The 18,178-nt window shown below is 46.6% G+C and overlaps 1 protein-coding gene across 1 annotated transcript in view; it reads left to right on the top strand.

Moving 5' to 3' along the window:
- Positions 1–2,987: 2,987 nt before the first annotated feature.
- The window catches only part of SLC9B2 (solute carrier family 9 member B2), a 28,495-nt gene continuing 13,304 nt past the window's right edge, over positions 2,988–18,178 (top strand). Inside the window, exons 1-6 of the mRNA XM_054029572.1 lie at positions 2,988–3,249; positions 7,006–7,108; positions 7,797–7,977; positions 11,679–11,849; positions 15,668–15,810; positions 17,125–17,252. Of these exons, the coding sequence (XP_053885547.1) occupies positions 7,016–7,108; positions 7,797–7,977; positions 11,679–11,849; positions 15,668–15,810; positions 17,125–17,252 (716 nt within the window). The 5' untranslated portion in view covers positions 2,988–3,249; positions 7,006–7,015. The remainder of the gene's footprint in view (positions 3,250–7,005; positions 7,109–7,796; positions 7,978–11,678; positions 11,850–15,667; positions 15,811–17,124; positions 17,253–18,178) is intronic.

The raw sequence follows: 18,178 nt of genomic DNA, 5'->3' as shown, positions 1-18,178 counted from the left end.
GAACCGTTTCATTACGGACATGGCTTAGCTTCCAAAAAACAGGCTTGGCCACGTTACTACCCACGGTAGGGCATTCTATACCGTCCCTGTATCCTATCCCTGCTGTCCCTCAACAAAACAGCCATATTACTATGCAATGGCAGAGCTTTGGGTTAATATATTTAGAAAGAAAAACAACAAAACACTCAGTGCGGTAAACTTGCTTGTACAATTCAGTGAACACACTGAGTTAGTTGTACAAGGACTAAAGGTTGGATTAACTGATTCTGCCACTGATCATGGAGATATTGTCAAGGGTAAAGAACGATGTGTTATGCCAAAATTAGGTTTTCTAGTGCTTGAACCTACTGGCATGAAACTTCCTTGATCATAAAAGGAAAGTGGAATGTATGGTAAAACACTACTAAAAACAACCAGTTCAGTCACACTGCAAAAAGGACACTCATTCTATTGTAACTGAATTTATTATTTATTAGTTATTATTTATTATGATTTGCATGGGGGGAGCACTAGTTCTGGACCAGGACCCCACTGTGCTAGGTGCTGTACAAACACAGAACAAAAAGATACTCTCTGCCCCAAAGCGCTTACAATCTAAGTAAAAAAAAAAAAAAAATCTACCATGCTATTACACTATTACACTACAGCTAAGAATGCCAATGAATGCCTATAAACGCGGCTGCTTAAGAAACAATTGCTCTATAACTATTAAAGAAAAATTGCTGCTGCAGAAAGCATGGTCATGCATAGACCCACATCTATCAGGGGCGAAGGTCTGGGTGGGTGTGGGTATGTGTATGTGTGGTGATTGCCTAACTCGCCTTTGAATCTTTACTCATGCACCAAAATAAGAGACCTGATTTTTGAAAGGTGCTGAGCAATGTGCAGGTCTAATTAAAGTCTGAGGAATTCAGGATGTTGAAGTGGCATCTCTTATAAGCACTAAATTCACTTGATGTTTTTTCCCCTTAAATTTTAAGGTTAGATTCCTCAAAGTCATTAAGACTCTGATCGTTCCCCTGCACACTGCCGGCTGGCAGGGTGTAAAGATCACGGTCTCAAAAAACTGGTATTTTGACTGAGAATTTGGTGGGAAGGGACTTCTACACAGGGAGTCATACCTGCATTACGGTAGGAATGGCTGCCAAAGGGAAGTACTGCGGTAATGTACCATTTGATCTTTGATCTAATTGGGAAAATAGGTAATGCTTAGTCGGGAGGGCGGGAGACAGAGAAGGTTTGTACTTTCTATAATCATGGTTGATCCTCTGCACAGAAGCTATTTGAAATATTTGACACAAAACAACCCCATTGGCTTGTGTGTGTATATAGGGTACAGATGATGTGGGGTTTTGACAATTTCCCTCCAATTTCCAATTAAAGGGACCTCTTAAGGGGGTAAAATTAGGGCAAAAAAAGAACCTAGACCAAAGTGGCTGGGTTAGACTTCACTCTGAACCCAAATGTTGCAAATTCAGCATAGCAAAATAGTGTTTCCACCTTTTATGAATTTATCATCAAGGCCAAAGTCCTTGTGCTGTGATAGCTGTCATGGCATATTGTGTGAGAAGAGGAGAGAGCTTCCTGTTTTAGCTCGGCATTGTGGAAGCTCATGTTGTCCAATCTGAAAATAAAAATTTTAAGTTTGGGATTGGGGTTTTTTCTGATGACAAATCCAGAGGTTATCTAACTCTTCTACTTATCAGTCAATGTCCTTAGGCCACTTGAGGTTGTAGTAGACGAAACTAGCTGCATATTAATGAATTTATCCTGGCAGCACTCCTGTGAGGTAGAGAAGTAGTATTATCCCCATTTGACCAATGATGAACTGGGGTAGAGAGAACCTGGTAGCAGAGCTTGGAATTGTATCCAGATAGTCCCAGTCCCTTGTCATTGCTAGACGTATCTTTCACAGATAAGTGAATAACTTATGTATTCACATAATGTATTCGGAAATCTGGAATTTTCTAATAGGCTTACATGAGAGCACTCCTGTTCCAAAATTCATCACTTAAACCTGAGCTATGTTTATATTTTTGTGGAGCTATGCAGAAATTTTTCCTCCATGGAAAATTTTGACTTTTCATCAGAAAAGAAAACCAAGAAGTTTGGACCCCAAATTGACTAGTTGGAATGTTCCATGTTTAACAGATGCTTTCCATGGAAAACTTTGTTTAAGCAAAAGTCAATGGTGACAGAAAATGTGTGACCTGCCTGAATTTTTCCATGAGGATGACTAACAGCACTGTGATAACCTATTTTCTTTTTTAAATCTAGCTCTGAGATTCCCAGCTATTTGATGCCTAAGTTGCTGTGTGATTTTGAGAAAGTCAGTCCCAGAACTCCTGGGTCTCATTCTTTCATCTGCACAGCACCCAGAGGGGATGGGCGGTTCTGTTAGCCAGTCTTTGTAAAGTGTTTTGAGATCCTTTGCTGGGAAGCACAACAAAAGTGCAGTTATTTCATTCTCATGCATTCCCACTGTGACTGTGACACTAACACCCAGCAGGGTTCAACTAAAACTCCATCTCTTCTCCCCCCTGCTTCTGTCTAGGATGACCAGCTGTCTCCATTTTATAGGGACAGTCCTGATTTTTGGGTCTTTTTCTTATATAGGCTCCTATAACCCCCCCTCTCCCAATATTTCACATTTGGTATCTGGTCACCTTACTTCTGTCCCTTTCTTTGGACTTAGCACACCACCCCCAAGAATGCTGTACTGTAAGCATGTGGGTTACATGTGCATTTCCCGTGCATCCCCTCCTCTAGACCCGACTCCCATTCCCGCAGCCACAGGGCGAGACAACCTGCTGAACTGGTTACCTGGGTGAGAGAAAACCACAGCCTCCCCTCCAGCTGCTTGTCCCAGTGGGATGCTGCGGGGGCTCCTGCAAACCTGACACGCCTAGCAGCTGTCATCCAGCCTCACCCCTCCGCTCTTCTGCTGCCTTGTCTCCTCCTCTTCCGGGCGGGGCTGGGCAGGGCCCGTTATCCGACCGGCCCTGCCTCCCTGCAGCGGGAGGGGGCTCCAGGCACCCAAGGCTGCAGCTCTGGGTCTCCTCCTCCCTCTCCACCCCCCACTTGTCCTGCTGGCTGGTGCACCGCAGCTGGGAGGGACCGGCACAGAGAGGAGGAGAAGCCGCGGCCGGTGGGGAGCATCGTGCGCCCGGCCCCTCGCTGTACAGCTAGTCCTGCCCGCGTGGGCTGCCCCGGGATCAGTGCGCAGCAGGACCTGCTGCGGGGCCCCAGGTAGGTGTTTGCAGCTGGGTGCCCCTAGGGCTGACTGGGGGGGGGGTGTACCCGTGTTAACACACGTGCAGAGCTGCTGGGGATGGTGCCTTTGCCTGGCTGCCTTCTCCGGGGTTTGAACGAGGCAGGTTCATGGCTGTTAGTTGTCTGGTCCTTTCTCTGTGTTGACAGCGGCCCGGGGAGGGAGGTGGGCAGTCACCAGGGCAGCAGAGCTGGGAAAACACGCCCCGGCTGCCCGCGGCCACCATCCTTCCGTCTCTTCCCCCTTCCCGGCTGCAATGCTGGGATTGTACGACTCTCACCAGGGGGGATGTATGTTCCAGAGGGGGACTGGCTCAGAGCGGTGCTGCTGTCCAAGATTCAGGACCAGACAGTGTGTGCATGGATCCTGCTTCTGTGATTTCTGACAATGGCTCATTCATTCGGCTTGCCTGGGGCTGAATTGAAGCCTAGTTTGGTTTTGAAATTGTGCCCCCATACTAGGGAATGGCTTATTCTTAATTTAACTGGATACTGGATTGAGAGCCAGGGAGCCTGAGGACCTCTATCCATTGTGCCTCGGTTCCAGTTTGGAGGGATCACCTCTAAGTAGTAATTCAGTCTCCTTGTCCCATCAATCCTTGGCTTCTCTCCTGAGACCACTGTCAGCACGGCATGTTGTAACAGAGTCCTCAGGTGGACTCTTGTCTTTTGGAAACTGAACTGGGGTCATCCGTTAATGTTAGTTAGGGCACCTACCTGTTGTCCAATAGTAATTTAAGTCCTGCTCCTGCAAAGAGCACAGGGCTGCCTTTGAGTCAGGAGCCTGTGCATACCACCCACCTGGCTGGGTTGAAGCCTTAATCACAGTACCAATGTCTTCTTTTCTCTTTGAATTCAGAGCCTTTAAGCAGTCTTAGGGGAAAACAGCAATATTAGTAAATTCCATCACTGAAGAGATATGGTGCCAAATTATCAAAGAGGAGGAGAGGGGAGGAATTAGTAAAGATTACCTATTTCCAAAAATGCTATTACTTAATAGTCTGTAATCTAACATTAAAGATAGTGGATCAAATCCTAGCATCATTTAAATCAATGGAAGTTTTGCCATTGACTTCAGTGGGGCTAATATTTCACCCAATATATCCAGGGCTGATGAGGGGGTTGGGAAGCCAGTACAAATTACCAGGGCCCGGTGGTCCAGAAGGGGGCTCGGGGCCCGGCTTTCCCCCCCCTCGTTGGCCCTGTTTATCCGGTCTGCCCTTGCTGGGGGGCCCGAAAAAATTCCAGGCCCGGCTTCCCCGGCTTCCTTCTCCCCCCCTCGTCGGCTCTGTTTAGCCGGTCCGCCCTTGCTGGGGGGTCTGAAAAATTTTTTCACCGGGGCCAGAACCAGCTCTTGGTGGCCCTGAATATATCTTCAGAATAAAAACAGAAACATTAATTATGCAAAGAGTCCACAACAACTCAGGTCTACAAACAGAGACCAAAGAAAGTGGCACAAAGGCTGACGCTAGAGGAAGCTGGCCTCCTAAACTAAAAAAAGACGGCTTGCTGGGGTTAATATGGAAAAAAAGAAAACAGAGGTGAAGCAAAAATATTATTTTATTTTAAGACATATAAAATTGCATATATTTTCAGATATGTCTTTGCTGCCTTTAAAGTAGGTTTCCTATTTGACTAGTTCAACACAAACACCCAGTTTTCTAATAAAGCAATGGAACAAACTGTCTTTGTTCACCAAGTCAGTCTTCCCACTGGGAAGTTCCCACTGGGATGTTCTCATTTGTCAACATTACAAATGAGATTTGATGGATAATTCTGGGAGTCACAAACTCATGTCTAGCATTGTAGCATGAAGAAAGCCGATTCTTGGCTCAAAGGTCTGCGTTCCAACCCAGTCTGAGTTTTGAGTTGTGTGGCACTTCTACTGAGACAGAAATTCAGCCAAAACGATTGGATAGATTTCCGGAAGCTGCCATTCACGCCCAAAGGGCTGAAGTGCAGAAAGTAGCCATTAACAGAGAGTGTGTACAGTTTCAGTGGGCTGGAGAGCAATGTTAGCAAACAATTTGATTCAAACCTTATCTTCAGATGGGTGTGGAACGCCCATTGGTTTAGATAACTGAAAATAGGGTAAATGTGCATTAGAGCCTGATTTTGCTTCCAGTGAATGCCCTGACGTATCTCTCACTAACTTCAGTGGGATCAGGATTGGGCTTTAATTATTTAATTATTACATCCGTGTTTAAGGGCTAAGTAGAAAGAGACTTCAGCCCACAGAACCTTGTCAGGGAGTGGGGTGTAAAAGAGGGGATTGGCGCTCCGTGATAGGTTTCCCACTTCATTGGAAAAGATCCTCTGGCAGGACTTGAGCTTCACATGGGGTGCGATGGAAGAGCCATGCTCCATCACGCTCCCACCTTTACCTAAAACACAGTGCAAACCAGCACACATTTATGCTGACCTGAGTTTGTCTTCTTCTCTGGGATTGCAGAGGATTAAACGACCCTGGAGGCAAGTGTCTTCAGCCTCTGAGAAGGGAGGGAGTGTGCTGCTTAGTTGAACTGGAATTCCTCCCAAGTGATTAAGAAGCAGCCCTGACAGACTGGCTGTAAGGAGATATGGGACATTGATGGTTGGAATGGGGTGATGATATCCACTGCATTCCATCAGTGATGCAGAGACACCCTCCTACCCACTCCTTCTTGGGTTGAGGCAGGGGGGAAAGTATCAAGATACCAGCAGAGACTCAGAGAGCGGACAAGATTATTTTGAACCATCCGTTTTTGTTGAAAGCACTGGGAGAATTCTCGTTGTGCCTATCAGAGTCAGTGCCCTCTTTTTGTTGTTTGTTTTGAAGGAGAGAACATTCTAATGGAATGTTCCACCCCCCACAAAAGCAAACTGTGCCAGCCTGTTGACTGGTGGCTGTTCCGAGAGGTGCATGAGATCACATGCTTAATAAAATGAGTGCTGCTGAAAATTAAGGAATCCTGCAGGCTGGTTTGTTGGTAATTAGGTAACTACTGTACCAAGATGCTCAGATGCCACATTTGATGAGGGCCGTATAAAAACCCAGACAGATCAATAGATATTTGAGATCTTAATTCAAATTCTTAAGGACTCTGACATGGTTTGTGGTAGGAACTTAGCAGTTGGCAGAAATTCCTTTCACTACCCCCTTGAAATACAACCTAAATTTGGCCAAGTTTTAGGCTGTGTTAAAACACCATTTGTATCTGCGCATTATTAAAAATTGTTTGCTCAATTTTAACTTTTTGAAAGCTCTAGTGCACTGCACATGTTTGCAGGACCCGTTGAGCCTCCTGCATCATATGCTCATGATTCATGCAGAACTAGAAGTCCAGATAGGACACAGGAAAATCTGATTCTCTTCCTCCTATTGCTTCTGTGAGGGGGGAAAAATTACTTATCGGAATCATACACACAAGGGGGATGATTTAAGGTTGCACAGACAAACATAGTTATGACTTTTTCCATTTCTGAGTTATTGACTTTGCAACTTCAACAATGTTCTTCTAACATAGTTTTTTTTTAACAGAATAAATAGATATAAACTAATATATAGATATGCACACAAAAGCTTCATTACATACTTTCTAATATGTAGTATACAGTTGGTGTCTATGAGGCTTTCTCTTTTGTATGGGGAAAGAAAGAAATATGACTTTAAAAAAGTCTTGAAACAGGCAAATATACGTGTCTGATTTGCTTATGCTTATTCTTCAAAACCTTTGTTTATTTTTTTTATTGTAGGTTTGTCAACATGGAGAAGGAGGATATTGTGGAGGAGAGTGAAGATCCAGAGCTGTCTATAGAGGTGGGAAATGGCACTATTCCCATGGATCAGAAAACTCAGGTAATTGCATTTGTATCTGTATTCAGGCCTCTCCTAGTACAGGGTTACCGAGGGCAGCTCTCCTTTCTCCAGCTTCATTAAAATATTGAAGGAAATTAGTTTTACAAGGGGAACTTATACCCCCTCAATTTGGGCCTTTCTTACATTTACCGTATATTCTATAAAGTGTTTCCTTTGTGGGTTTAGCTGCCTGAAATCAGTGGTCCTGACGTCAGTTTGAAGTGTCGGTTGAATTAGTTTAAATACTACAAAGACCCATCACCCACTCAAAAATCTTTCAGGTGGAGTTAAGATTAGTGCAGTAATCCTCAAACTGTGAACCACAGGCAGATCACTGGGCAGCAGCTCCTGTCTCTTACTTGTTTTCAGCTGCTAAATTGCATTAAAAAACAACTTGAAAATATGACATACACTCCCAATGATGTTTTTCCACGTAGTAAGTTGCTGTAGCTGCCACGGAGATGTTATGCGAATATGACTGGGACTGGCAGGAGCCCTGTGCAGTCATGAACGGAAGGGCAGCTGGTCCACAAGCAAATCTCTCTTAAAGTGGGCTCCACGCTATGTAAAAATATATTGAGAAGCCCTGACCTACAGTTAGCTATGTTATAGTAAACATAGCCCTCAGGTAGCTTATTGCAAATGTACACAAGGCGGCTTCAGAGAAAGCTTATTGTTTTTAACTCAGGAGGTAACTGTCTTGGACTGCAAAGGTACAGATGGAAATGCACAAACGGAAGAAACTGCTCTGTTGCACAATTGTGCAAGGCAACTTCAGAAACCGCTGACAGAGTCAAAGCCTCCAAGGAAACTGAGGCAAATATTTGCTTGTCCTCCTCAAGGCCTCCTTGCCCGAACAGTGACAAATGGTATGTATGGGACAGGCGCTGCAAAATGTTTAATTCTTTGACATATGAGTATACACACCAACGTTTCGTTTTCTAGATGTGATAGCTGACAGCTTTTCTGTAAACAGTAAAGAAACATGAAGGGACTGTTACTTTTGACCTGTCAGGCAAATCTTTAGGTGCACTGACGGGAGAATTTTGATGTAGAACAAGGACTTGCATTTTTAGTGCCTTTCCTGCCCCACTCCCATCCCTATCCCCAGCTCCTTCTGTCTTATCAGCTGGCTTATCTTCATATTAGACATTGTTTTGATCGGAAGCGTGAGCTCTTCAGCCTGTTTGAATGTTCTCACCCGCAAATGAACTGTAAAGAAGATTATAAATCATTACTTTTCTGGCAAAATAAATGGCTTGTGTTGAAATTAGGTCATGAATACACTAGTTTGCAGAAGAACCTTCTTCTGTTACTTAGGACTCAGTCCAGCACTACATACCTAAGATTTTGCAAACCTAGGATCCTGGCCCCAAGGCAGATTGATCCATTCAATAGAAAGGTTGGCCTGTTATGGAAGTCCAAGATAAAAACTCGGGGCTGGCCAAGGATTGCAGAGCTTCCCAAGTGAAGGCACTCATACGTATGTGAGACCTTCTATCCTATGCTCTGCCCCTCTAGATTCACAGGCTAGTACATTTGTTACCTAGGGTTACCATACGTCCGGATTTTCCCGGACATGTCCGGCTTTTGGGGGCTCAAATCCCCGTCCGGGGGGAAATCCCCAAAAGCCGGGCATGTCCGGGAAAATCGGGAGGCTCGGCCGGGGCCTCTTTGTGCGGGGCCGGGGGCATGGTGCCGGGCCGGGCCCGCGGGGCCGGGAGCCGGCCCGTGGGGCTGGGAGCTGGGAGCCAGCCCGCGGGGCTGGGAGCCGGGCCGGGGTCGGGGAGCCGGGCCCGCGGGGCTGGGAGCCGGGAGCCGCCGGCCCGCGGGGCGGGGAGCCGGGCCGGGGTCGGGGAGCCGGGAGCCGGCCCACGGCGCTGGAAGCCGGGAGCCGGCCCGCGGTCGGGGAGCCGGCCCGCAGGGCTGGGAGCCGGGCCGGGGAGCTGGGAGCCGGGAGCCGACCCGCGGGGCTGGGAGCCGGGCCAGGCCCGCGGGGCTGGGAGCCGGGAGCCGCCGGCCCGCGGGGCGGGGAGCCGGGGCGGAGAGCCGGGCCGGGGTCGGGGAGCCGGGAGCCGGCCCGCGGTTGGGGAGCCGGCCCGCGGGGCTGGGAGCCGGCCCGGGGTCGGGGAGCCGGGAGCCGGGCCGGGGTCGGGGAGCCGAGAGCCGGGAGCCGGCCCGTGGGGCTGGGAGCTGGGAGCCAGCCCGCGGGGCTGGGAGCCGGGCCGGGGTCGGGGAGCCGGGCCCGCGGGGCTGGGAGCCGGGAGCCGCCGGCCCGCGGGGCGGGGAGCCGGGCCGGGGTCGGGGAGCCGGGAGCCGGCCCACGGCGCTGGAAGCCGGGAGCCGGCCCGCGGTCGGGGAGCCGGCCCGCAGGGCTGGGAGCCGGGCCGGGGAGCTGGGAGCCGGGAGCCGGGAGCCGACCCGCGGGGCTGGGAGCCGGGCCAGGCCCGCGGGGCTGGGAGCCGGGAGCCGCCGGCCCGCGGGGCGGGGAGCCGGGGCGGGGAGCCGGGCCGGGGTCGGGGAGCCGGGAGCCGGCCCGCGGTTGGGGAGCCGGCCCGCGGGGCTGGGAGCCGGCCCGGGGTCGGGGAGCCGGGAGCCGGGCCGGGGTCGGGGAGCCGGGAGCCGGCCCGCGGGGCTGGGAGCCGGGCCGGGGTCGGGGAGCTGGGAGCCGGCCCGCGGCGCTGGGAGCCGGGCCGGGGTCGGGGGGCTGGGAGCCAGGAGCCGGCCCGGGGGGCTGGGAGCCGGGGGTGGTCGGCCAGGGCCCGAGCCGACCCAGGCTGGAGCCGCCGGGGGCCAGCCTGGGCCGCGCCTCCTCCCCCCCACACTCCCCCTTACCTGCTTCAGGCTTCAAGCAGGGGAGGGGGCGGAGACTTTGGGAGGGGGCGGAGTTGGGGCGTGGGCGTGGGCGGGGTTGGGGGCGGGGCCAGGGCCCCCGGGAGTGTCCTCCATTAGGAGGCACAAAATATGGTAACCCTATGTTACCCCACTAACTCCCTCTCCTGGCTGTCTGGGCCTTGTCACAAGATGAAGAAACTCCAACTCTAAAATGCAGTAACTCCCCTGTATACATGTGGGGAGATGGTGCAAGAGGGCAGGGATGGATCATCCTGTGATTTTTTTTTTTTCTCTTCCTCCATCTTCTATTTGTGTCCGTCCTTGCTTGCTCTCCCTGGCTGATTGCAGGACCAGAACTGCGAGCCTGGAAGAACAAGATACCTTCAGGTTATGAAATATCTGCATTTTCCCTGCTTGTATCAGGGGGAACACTCTGCCCTGCGTTAGGTTGTGCAGAGACCTCCTGTGCATGCCCCTTTGCTAGGGATTGTTTTCGTAGTGGAAGAATCCAGTGCATAAATCTGCCCAGCTGCAATTTTCTTTTATTCTTTCAAAATGAAACTTTGAAAACTAACAGCAATAAGCCAGGCCAGAGTGTACAGTAGATTACTGGTGCATTCCTCAAGCAGCTGAAGACTTCACAATACAGGCAAGACGTTTTTCATAGAATTACTCACCTGCTTACATTTAAACACATGCTTAAGTGCTTCTCTGTATCGGGGACAGATCCTCGCTCAGCAGTACAGTTAAGCCCCTTCGTTTTCAGTTTAAACTGATTTTTACCAAAAAATTCCCAAATTTTACAGAAAGTATTATTCAGTTGTTTCCAATTTTTACCCTACTTTTGTATCATTCAAATATATACAAAATAACTTGTTTTATTAGGAAAATACAATACACTGCATGAGATATATGTATTATGATAATACATTAGTCTGTGTGTATATGCAAAGTTGCCTGTTGAAGTAAGGTTATGTATTAGTTTAGAACAGTGGTTCCCAAACTTGTTCTGCCGCTTGTGTAGGGAAAGCCCCTGGCGGGCCGGGCTGGGCCGGTTTGTTTACCTGCCCCATCCGCAAGTCCGGCCGATCGTGGCTCCCACTGGCCGCGGTTCGCTGCTCCAAGCCAATGGGGGCTGCTGGAAGTGGCGTGGGCCGAGGGACGTACTGGTGGACGGAATTCAAAGCATTAATCTACTGAATACTTTTTCCCCCGTCTTTCCACTCACCAAAATAACCCCCGATATTTACCCAGAAAAATTATTAATAATTTTGCACTGATTTTCACCTGTTTTTTTGTTGTTGTGGTAATAAACACTGATAAATTCCCAGGAAAAAAAAATAAAATAAAAACTGAGAACGAAGGGCCCTAAGTACAGTGATACACTATTGTGACTTACTGTCCTATTTTAGCACCAACAAAATCAGAGCTCCAGCTCAAAGACTGTTGTAACTAAACTAGGGTGACCAGATGTCCCGATTTTATAGGGACAGTCCCGATTTTTGGGTCTTTTTCTTATATAGGATCCTATTACCCCCCACCCCCTGTCCTGATTTTTCACACTTGCTGTCTGGTCACCCTAAACTAAACTGACATTAAAAGTAAATGTTTTATTTCTAAAATTAAGCAGATAATACTTTCCCCCCCAAAAAAAAATCATTTACAAATGTAAATCTGAAGTGAACTAAGCCATTCCTTAGAGATGATTAAATATATTTTTCCTGTCTTCTTCTAGTTGCAACAGTAATACTTGTCTGGGCTGTGGTCTGGTCCATCACAGGCAGTGAGTGTCTTCCGGGTGGGAACATATTTGGAATTCTGTTTCTCTTTTTTTTTGCTGTCATTGGAGGTAAAATTTTTGGGCTCATTAGAATACCAACACTGCCTCCTTTACCTCCTCTCCTCGGTAAGTATTGTGTGATATATTCTTTCTTTTTATTCTTGCATAGGTTTGCTTAGGAACATAGGAACTGAAATACAGGCTCAGACCCAATGTCCATTTAGTCCAGTGTCCTGCTTCTGACAGTAGCCAATACCAAATACTTCAGAGGAAGATGTAAGAACCCCACAGTAGGCAAGTGTTGGATAATCTGCCCACACACAGGTCTCATCTTGATCTCTAATAAAGATTGGCTTTAAGCCCTATAATGCACAAGGTTTAATATCCCTTCTATAACGTTAATTCCTGCCACAGTGGCTACCCTGGAATTTGAATGTAGGATTTCTGGCACTGTAAGTGAGATCCGTACCCCTAGGCCACCTGGTTATTGGATAATAATGAATTCATAATGCAAGGAGTGTTACTCTTGAGCTGTCTTGCGTGTATCTCAAAAGGAAGTTTCTAGCACTTTAAGAATCTCTGTCTCGCACCTTCCCCCAAGCGGTCTGTTTCTTCCCCCTTTGTCTGTCTTGACTCAAGCTTGTCACCGGGGTTGCTGACCTGGGCTCAGATTTTTCCCCCTATGACTCAACAATCCCCTGTCACAAATGATTTCAAAATGTGTCCTAGTTTCGAATTATAATGAAACCCAAACATTTCAAAATTCTCCAGGATGAAAAATTCCCCCCCAAATTCCTTTTTGGGTTGATCCAAATGTCTTCTTTCTATTCTGACTTTTTCCCTTTATCTAATACAGAATAACAAAAACTTCAAAACAAAATGTGGTTTCAAAACAAAAAAATGAAATGTTTCATTCCAAATGTAAAAATGAGATGTTGTGAAAGGGGATGTTTTGTCTGAATTTTTTTGTTTCGTTTTTTTTTCTAAATGTCGGTGAAATCAACACAATTTCATGAAGTGTTTCAATTTTGATAGAACTGCATTTTCCACTGGAAAATGGTGCCATCAATGTTTTTCTGATCAGCTCTCTTGCCACGCTTACGTGAAGAAAATGGGAGTGCTTGCAGAGCACCATGAAGAAGCAGGTCAGAATCTGGTCCACTGAGATTATGAAAATAATAAGTAAACCCATTGGATCTGACCATGATTTGGAATTTGCACATGGATTACTGAGTGCAATGCTGTATGAAGTGGCATATAGCATTAGGTATCGCAGCCTTTAGACAGTGAACTTGCAAAGTCAAAACCTTTTTATTTTTAAAGCAAGTTTGAGCTACTGTTTCTGACCATATTGATTCTTCTTACTTTTTGTAAACTATTCCTTTGCTCAAAAGTTATGACTTGGGCACAAAACTACTTGTCAGGTGGGTAATGCTGAAGAACAGAAGCATTAGCAGGATAGCACATGCCTGATGAGATGCTTTTGACAATCTTCATGCCTAAGGTTCCTAGTATTTGAGGAAAATCTGAAAAAAATCTAGGAATCAAGGAGGGAGAAGGGAATATTAAATGTTCTTTGTTTTCACATGAAAAATGGTGACAAAAATACAAGGACCTATATTCAATCATGGACATCCTTGACTTTGATTTATCCCTTTTAGAAGGAATTCAGTCCAATGCAGATGGCTTCCTACTAACTAATCCTTACAGTGAGGCTGGGTGGTGCTATTGCCAGCAGATCACCTACATGGGGGCATATTGCAGAGCCTCTCTTTGGTGTGAAGGGAGTCTTTATACCAGCCCCGCATAGATTAAAGGGGAGTATAGCAACAGAGATGGTCTTAAGAAGGGGCTATGAACCCCATAGTTATGCAGGTCCTATGACCCTAACATGGCAAAAGAAACACAGAGAAACTGTGATCAGTGTTCCAACCCATAGGCTCCTGTAATTGTCACAGTGAAGCACATGATGCTGCCTTTGTTTCTCCTAGAGGGTGTGGGAAGAAGAACAAATAGTAGCTATCAGGTAGACGTGTTCCAGGTCAAATAAAAGCCATAGCCAAGGCCTGTCAGCGCACAGCAGGCAGTCTGTGAGCAACATGAGCACAGTATTGACCAAAAAAAAAAAAATCTTATTATGGATTTATATTTCATAAGATAAATATTAAGCTCCACCACTAAATTAAATGTTTGCAGGTTCAGGCCCTAAGATAGGGCATTGCAGGCCTGTGTTTAAAAAATACCTTTCTCACAAAGCACTTCTTGTAGCAAAACCATCTAACTGGAGACTGCAAAACAAGCATTTGCAAAAGGCTGAATTTTCCTTGTGGCTCAAACAGAAGATGGGAGCAAACAACTGAAGTTCCTCCTATGTGAATGTTGCATTCATAAGAATTTTAAAAATCTGTGATTTAATTTTTGCACATATTATATATTTTATGCCAGATTTTCAAAGGACCTCAATCAGCACCCAATCACTCCCCTTTAGGCACCTGGATAGATAATGGGTCAGATTTTCCATTCCATTCCATAGAGGAGCTCAGCTCCCATGTAGGTTGAGAACAATGGAAGCTGCTGGCTGTTGAGTACTTGTCAAAGGCTATGTCTACACTAGAGACCTTACAGGAGCATTGGGGGCGGAGGGGGAATTGATGTAGCTGCAACACTGTAAGATCTCTTGTGTAGCTGCTCTATGCCAAGGGGAGAGAGCTCTCCCATCGACATAATTAAACCACCCCAATGAGCAGAAGAAGCTTCCTTTTGTCTGTTTAAAAAAAAAAAAAAAAAAAAAACCCTCACTTAAAAGGCATAAAGCTGCCTGCGTTCATGGTGGGCTGTGTAGTCTGGAATGGGCTACCCTTGGATGGCAGGTCTTAATTCTGATGTCTGTTGCCAGTACCATGTGTGCTCAGTGGGTTTGCTTGCTTAAGAAAAGCAGGGTTTTAAATCAGGCCTCAGTACGTTTCTTCCTGCTGACCATCTGATTGTTTTGTGTATCTCATTTCTTAATTTCATCTTCTGCGTGACTTTAGATTTCTTTGCTTTTATTAATCCTATTTCTCCGCACATGATTGCAGGACATAAGATACGGTTATAAAACTCATACTGACAGCACTGACAGGGCAGCAGTATGATCCATTGGATAGGGCACTGGACTGAGAATCAGGAGATGGGACTTCCAATCCTAGGCTACGCTGTGGAATGGTCCATGACCAGCTGGTTGTGGAGTGTCTACATTTTCATTTTTAGTGATGTTAGCCAACTTGAGTCACTTAACAATCAAATGAATTACAGCACAACAAAAATCTTTAGTGAAAATAGGGCCTATACGTTTGTACAGCACCTGGTACACTGGGGGCTCATTGTTGGTTGAGGCTTCTAGGCACTACGGTAATGCAAGTAATAACAGTAATGTAAAAAAGTAAAGTCTAGATGAGGCTCACTGCTGATCAGTGGATCTGCTAATTCCCATGGAAATTAGAAACATTAGAAAAAAACATTTTTGCAAGAGCCATCAAATTACATAGCTATGGCCACCTCAGACAGAACTTCTTAAATTTATGTGCTGACTAAAATTTCACTTAGTTTACTGTCGATGACAAATTTACATTTAATATAGGACATATCAGCCAACATTTCACCAGTATATCCATCACCAGTTTGGTATGGGATAGTCAAACCACATCACTTCCAATAACCTTTACCTCTTACTTTCCTACTCAGTTTTTTCTTTGCTTCCTGTCCTCTAATTTTTCAATTTTAATCTCTCAGGTTATAGAGTAACATCTGTCAAGTACACCACTAACTCTTAAGAGTCCCTGTCCCAGCATAGCAGATCCTAATTTTCTCATTGAAGTTTTCCACAAAAGCTTCTGATTTCACTCTAGACACTACTGAAATACAATAATAACAACTCAGTCAATAAATGCTTGCTTGCTTTTTAGGGATGTTGCTTGCAGGTTTTCTCATCCGAAATACCCCATTCATCAGTGACATAGTCCAGATAAATCCGAAGTGGTCTGCAGCACTGAGAAATATTGCCCTTTCCATTATCTTGGTCCGAGCTGGGCTTGGCCTTGATCCAAAGGTACAGTATCTAATGTTTCTGGTGTAAAAACATACAAACAAACAAGCCACCAGCAGTATCAAAATATTTGATCAGCTGTTTGCTTGAAATCAATACTATGTCGAATTATTAAATCTCATAAGTTTTGCATTTTATAGCCTTGTTTCTATTGGAAGTGGTTTAAAATACAATACAATATTGTTCTTATATTAGTGAAGGTTAAGAAATATCTATACCCTATCAGTCGGATACATAGGACTGGTGAGCATTCCATTTTGTGATTTTTTTCACTAAATAATAAATTTATTTCTGTTTTGTGAGTTGGACATCTCAGTTAAATGCACTTTATCTTGATTTGCCAAGTTGTGTAAATTGTTCCATTTGTTTAGTAAGTTTTCCTATAAAGTCTATTGTCCTGCTACGAGATCATTCAAAGGGAAAAAAAGGTAAAATAAACAATGCAGGGATCCAGGACACTGAAGAGAAGAGAATCTCCTTTATGATAAGACACTCTGGTGAAAGGAAGCCCTATAAGTAATATTTTTTATTGTTTTATGTGAGGATATTAATTGTAAAGAAGAGTCCAACTGCCCTAGATGAAAAGACAGCTGACATCGGTCCTGATAAATAATAGATCCCATGATATTTCTATGATCCCTTCCCCAGTCACTATGAAACTTGATATCTCCAATGCTAATAAAAGGGGGGGAGGGAAAGAAGAGGGACTCCTGCCTAGTTTATAACTTGACCAGCTAAAATCAAGCTATAAGGTGTTGCCCTGTTCCTACACTTGAATGGAAGTAGAGGGTATGTCAGGCGTAATTAGCACATGTTAGCTAAGCCTACCTAAACTCAGATACTTTTCCTAGTCAAGATAAAGGCTGGATAGGAAGTGTCCATCATGAGATTTTTCTTGAGGATACTCACTTATAGTAAGTCCCAGAAAATCTCAGGTTGCAAGATTTCTATTGTTACTCTCTAAAATGTCTGTTTTCCAATGTAGCATCCTATTCTTTACCAAGACATTCAAGAGGGCTTTTAAACCTTGTGTTCGGGCACATTGTTACACACAGTTGGGCTGCCAAGTTCAGCATTTGAATTCTTTTCCCCCTGTGATGTGGCCATTTTCAGACCAAAGGAGACCAAAGCTAGGACCAGATCAAAGATGGGCTCAACCCACTAAATGCCCTAAGTCCTAGCTTTTACAATAGACCGTACTGTATGATGCCATGTCACTGGGACTTCAGTAATAAACCAGAGCAGATCTTTAGCTGCGTTTCTCTTTATAAAATTGAAGGGATATGTTGTTAATGTGTAAATATGTTTCTATTTCAGGCTCTGAAGAAGTTAAAGGCAGTCTGTTTAAGGCTTTCTTTCGGGCCCTGCCTCACTGAGACATGCGCAGCTGCTGTTCTTGCCCACTTTCTGATGCATTTGCCATGGCAATGGGGATTTATATTAGGGTAATTTACTCTGTTTTCTCCTCTGTAAAAATTCAAAATGGCTGATGCTGCCAATCTCCCTGCTAGGGATCTTCCCTTGAACTAAAGAATGCCATGGCTAGCCCAGTGCATCCTTCGTGCACTGCCAGGCAGAAGACATGGATTCAGTACTAGTTGCCTGTGTGTGTCTCACAATGGTAGGGTTACCATATCTAACAAATAAAAAAAGAGGACCCTCCACGGGCCCTGGCCCCGCCCATTTCCCCACTCCAGCCCCTCCCCAACTCCGCCCCTTCCCCACCCTAACTCCGCCCCTCCTCCCTCCCACTCCCAGCCACGCGGAAAGGGCTGCCCGAGCGCTACTGGCTTCACGGTTTGCTGGGCAGCCCCCAGACCCTGCGCCCCCGGCCGGCGCTTCCCCAGCGCAGCTGGAGCCCGGGAGGGGAAGCGCCCAGTCGGGGGCGCAGGGTCTGGAGGCTGCCTGGCAAACCGTGAAGCCGGTAGCGCTTGGGCTTCGGGCAGCCCCTATGCCTCCAGACCCTGCGCTCCCAGTCAGGCACTTCCCCTCCCGGGCTCCGGCGACATGGGGGCTGCCCGAAGCCGGTAGCGCTTGGGCTTCGGGCAGCCCCTATGCCTCCAGACCCTGCGCTCCCAGTCAGGCACTTCCCCTCCCGGGCTCCGGCGACGCAGGGTCCGGAGGCATGGGGGCTGCCCGAAGCCGGTAGCGCTCGGGCAGCTCGCCTCTTAAACAGAGCCGAAGAGTCAGGGGAGGAGCAGAGCCACCGCGGGAGGGGAAGTGCCCAGCCGGCATTTTCCCGAACATGTTCAGCTTTTTGGCAATTCCCCCCGGACGGGGGTTTGAGTGCCGAAAAGCCGGACATGTCCGGGAAAAAGAGGACGTATGGTAACCCTATACAATGGTGAAATGCTGTGAAAGCTATGCCGTG

Source organism: Malaclemys terrapin, chromosome 5 (genome assembly GCF_027887155.1).
Source record: "Malaclemys terrapin pileata isolate rMalTer1 chromosome 5, rMalTer1.hap1, whole genome shotgun sequence".
NCBI classification, from domain to species: domain Eukaryota; kingdom Metazoa; phylum Chordata; order Testudines; family Emydidae; genus Malaclemys; species Malaclemys terrapin.
Note: the sequence above shows the minus strand (reverse complement) of the source record. Positions and strands in the feature narration are given on the sequence as shown.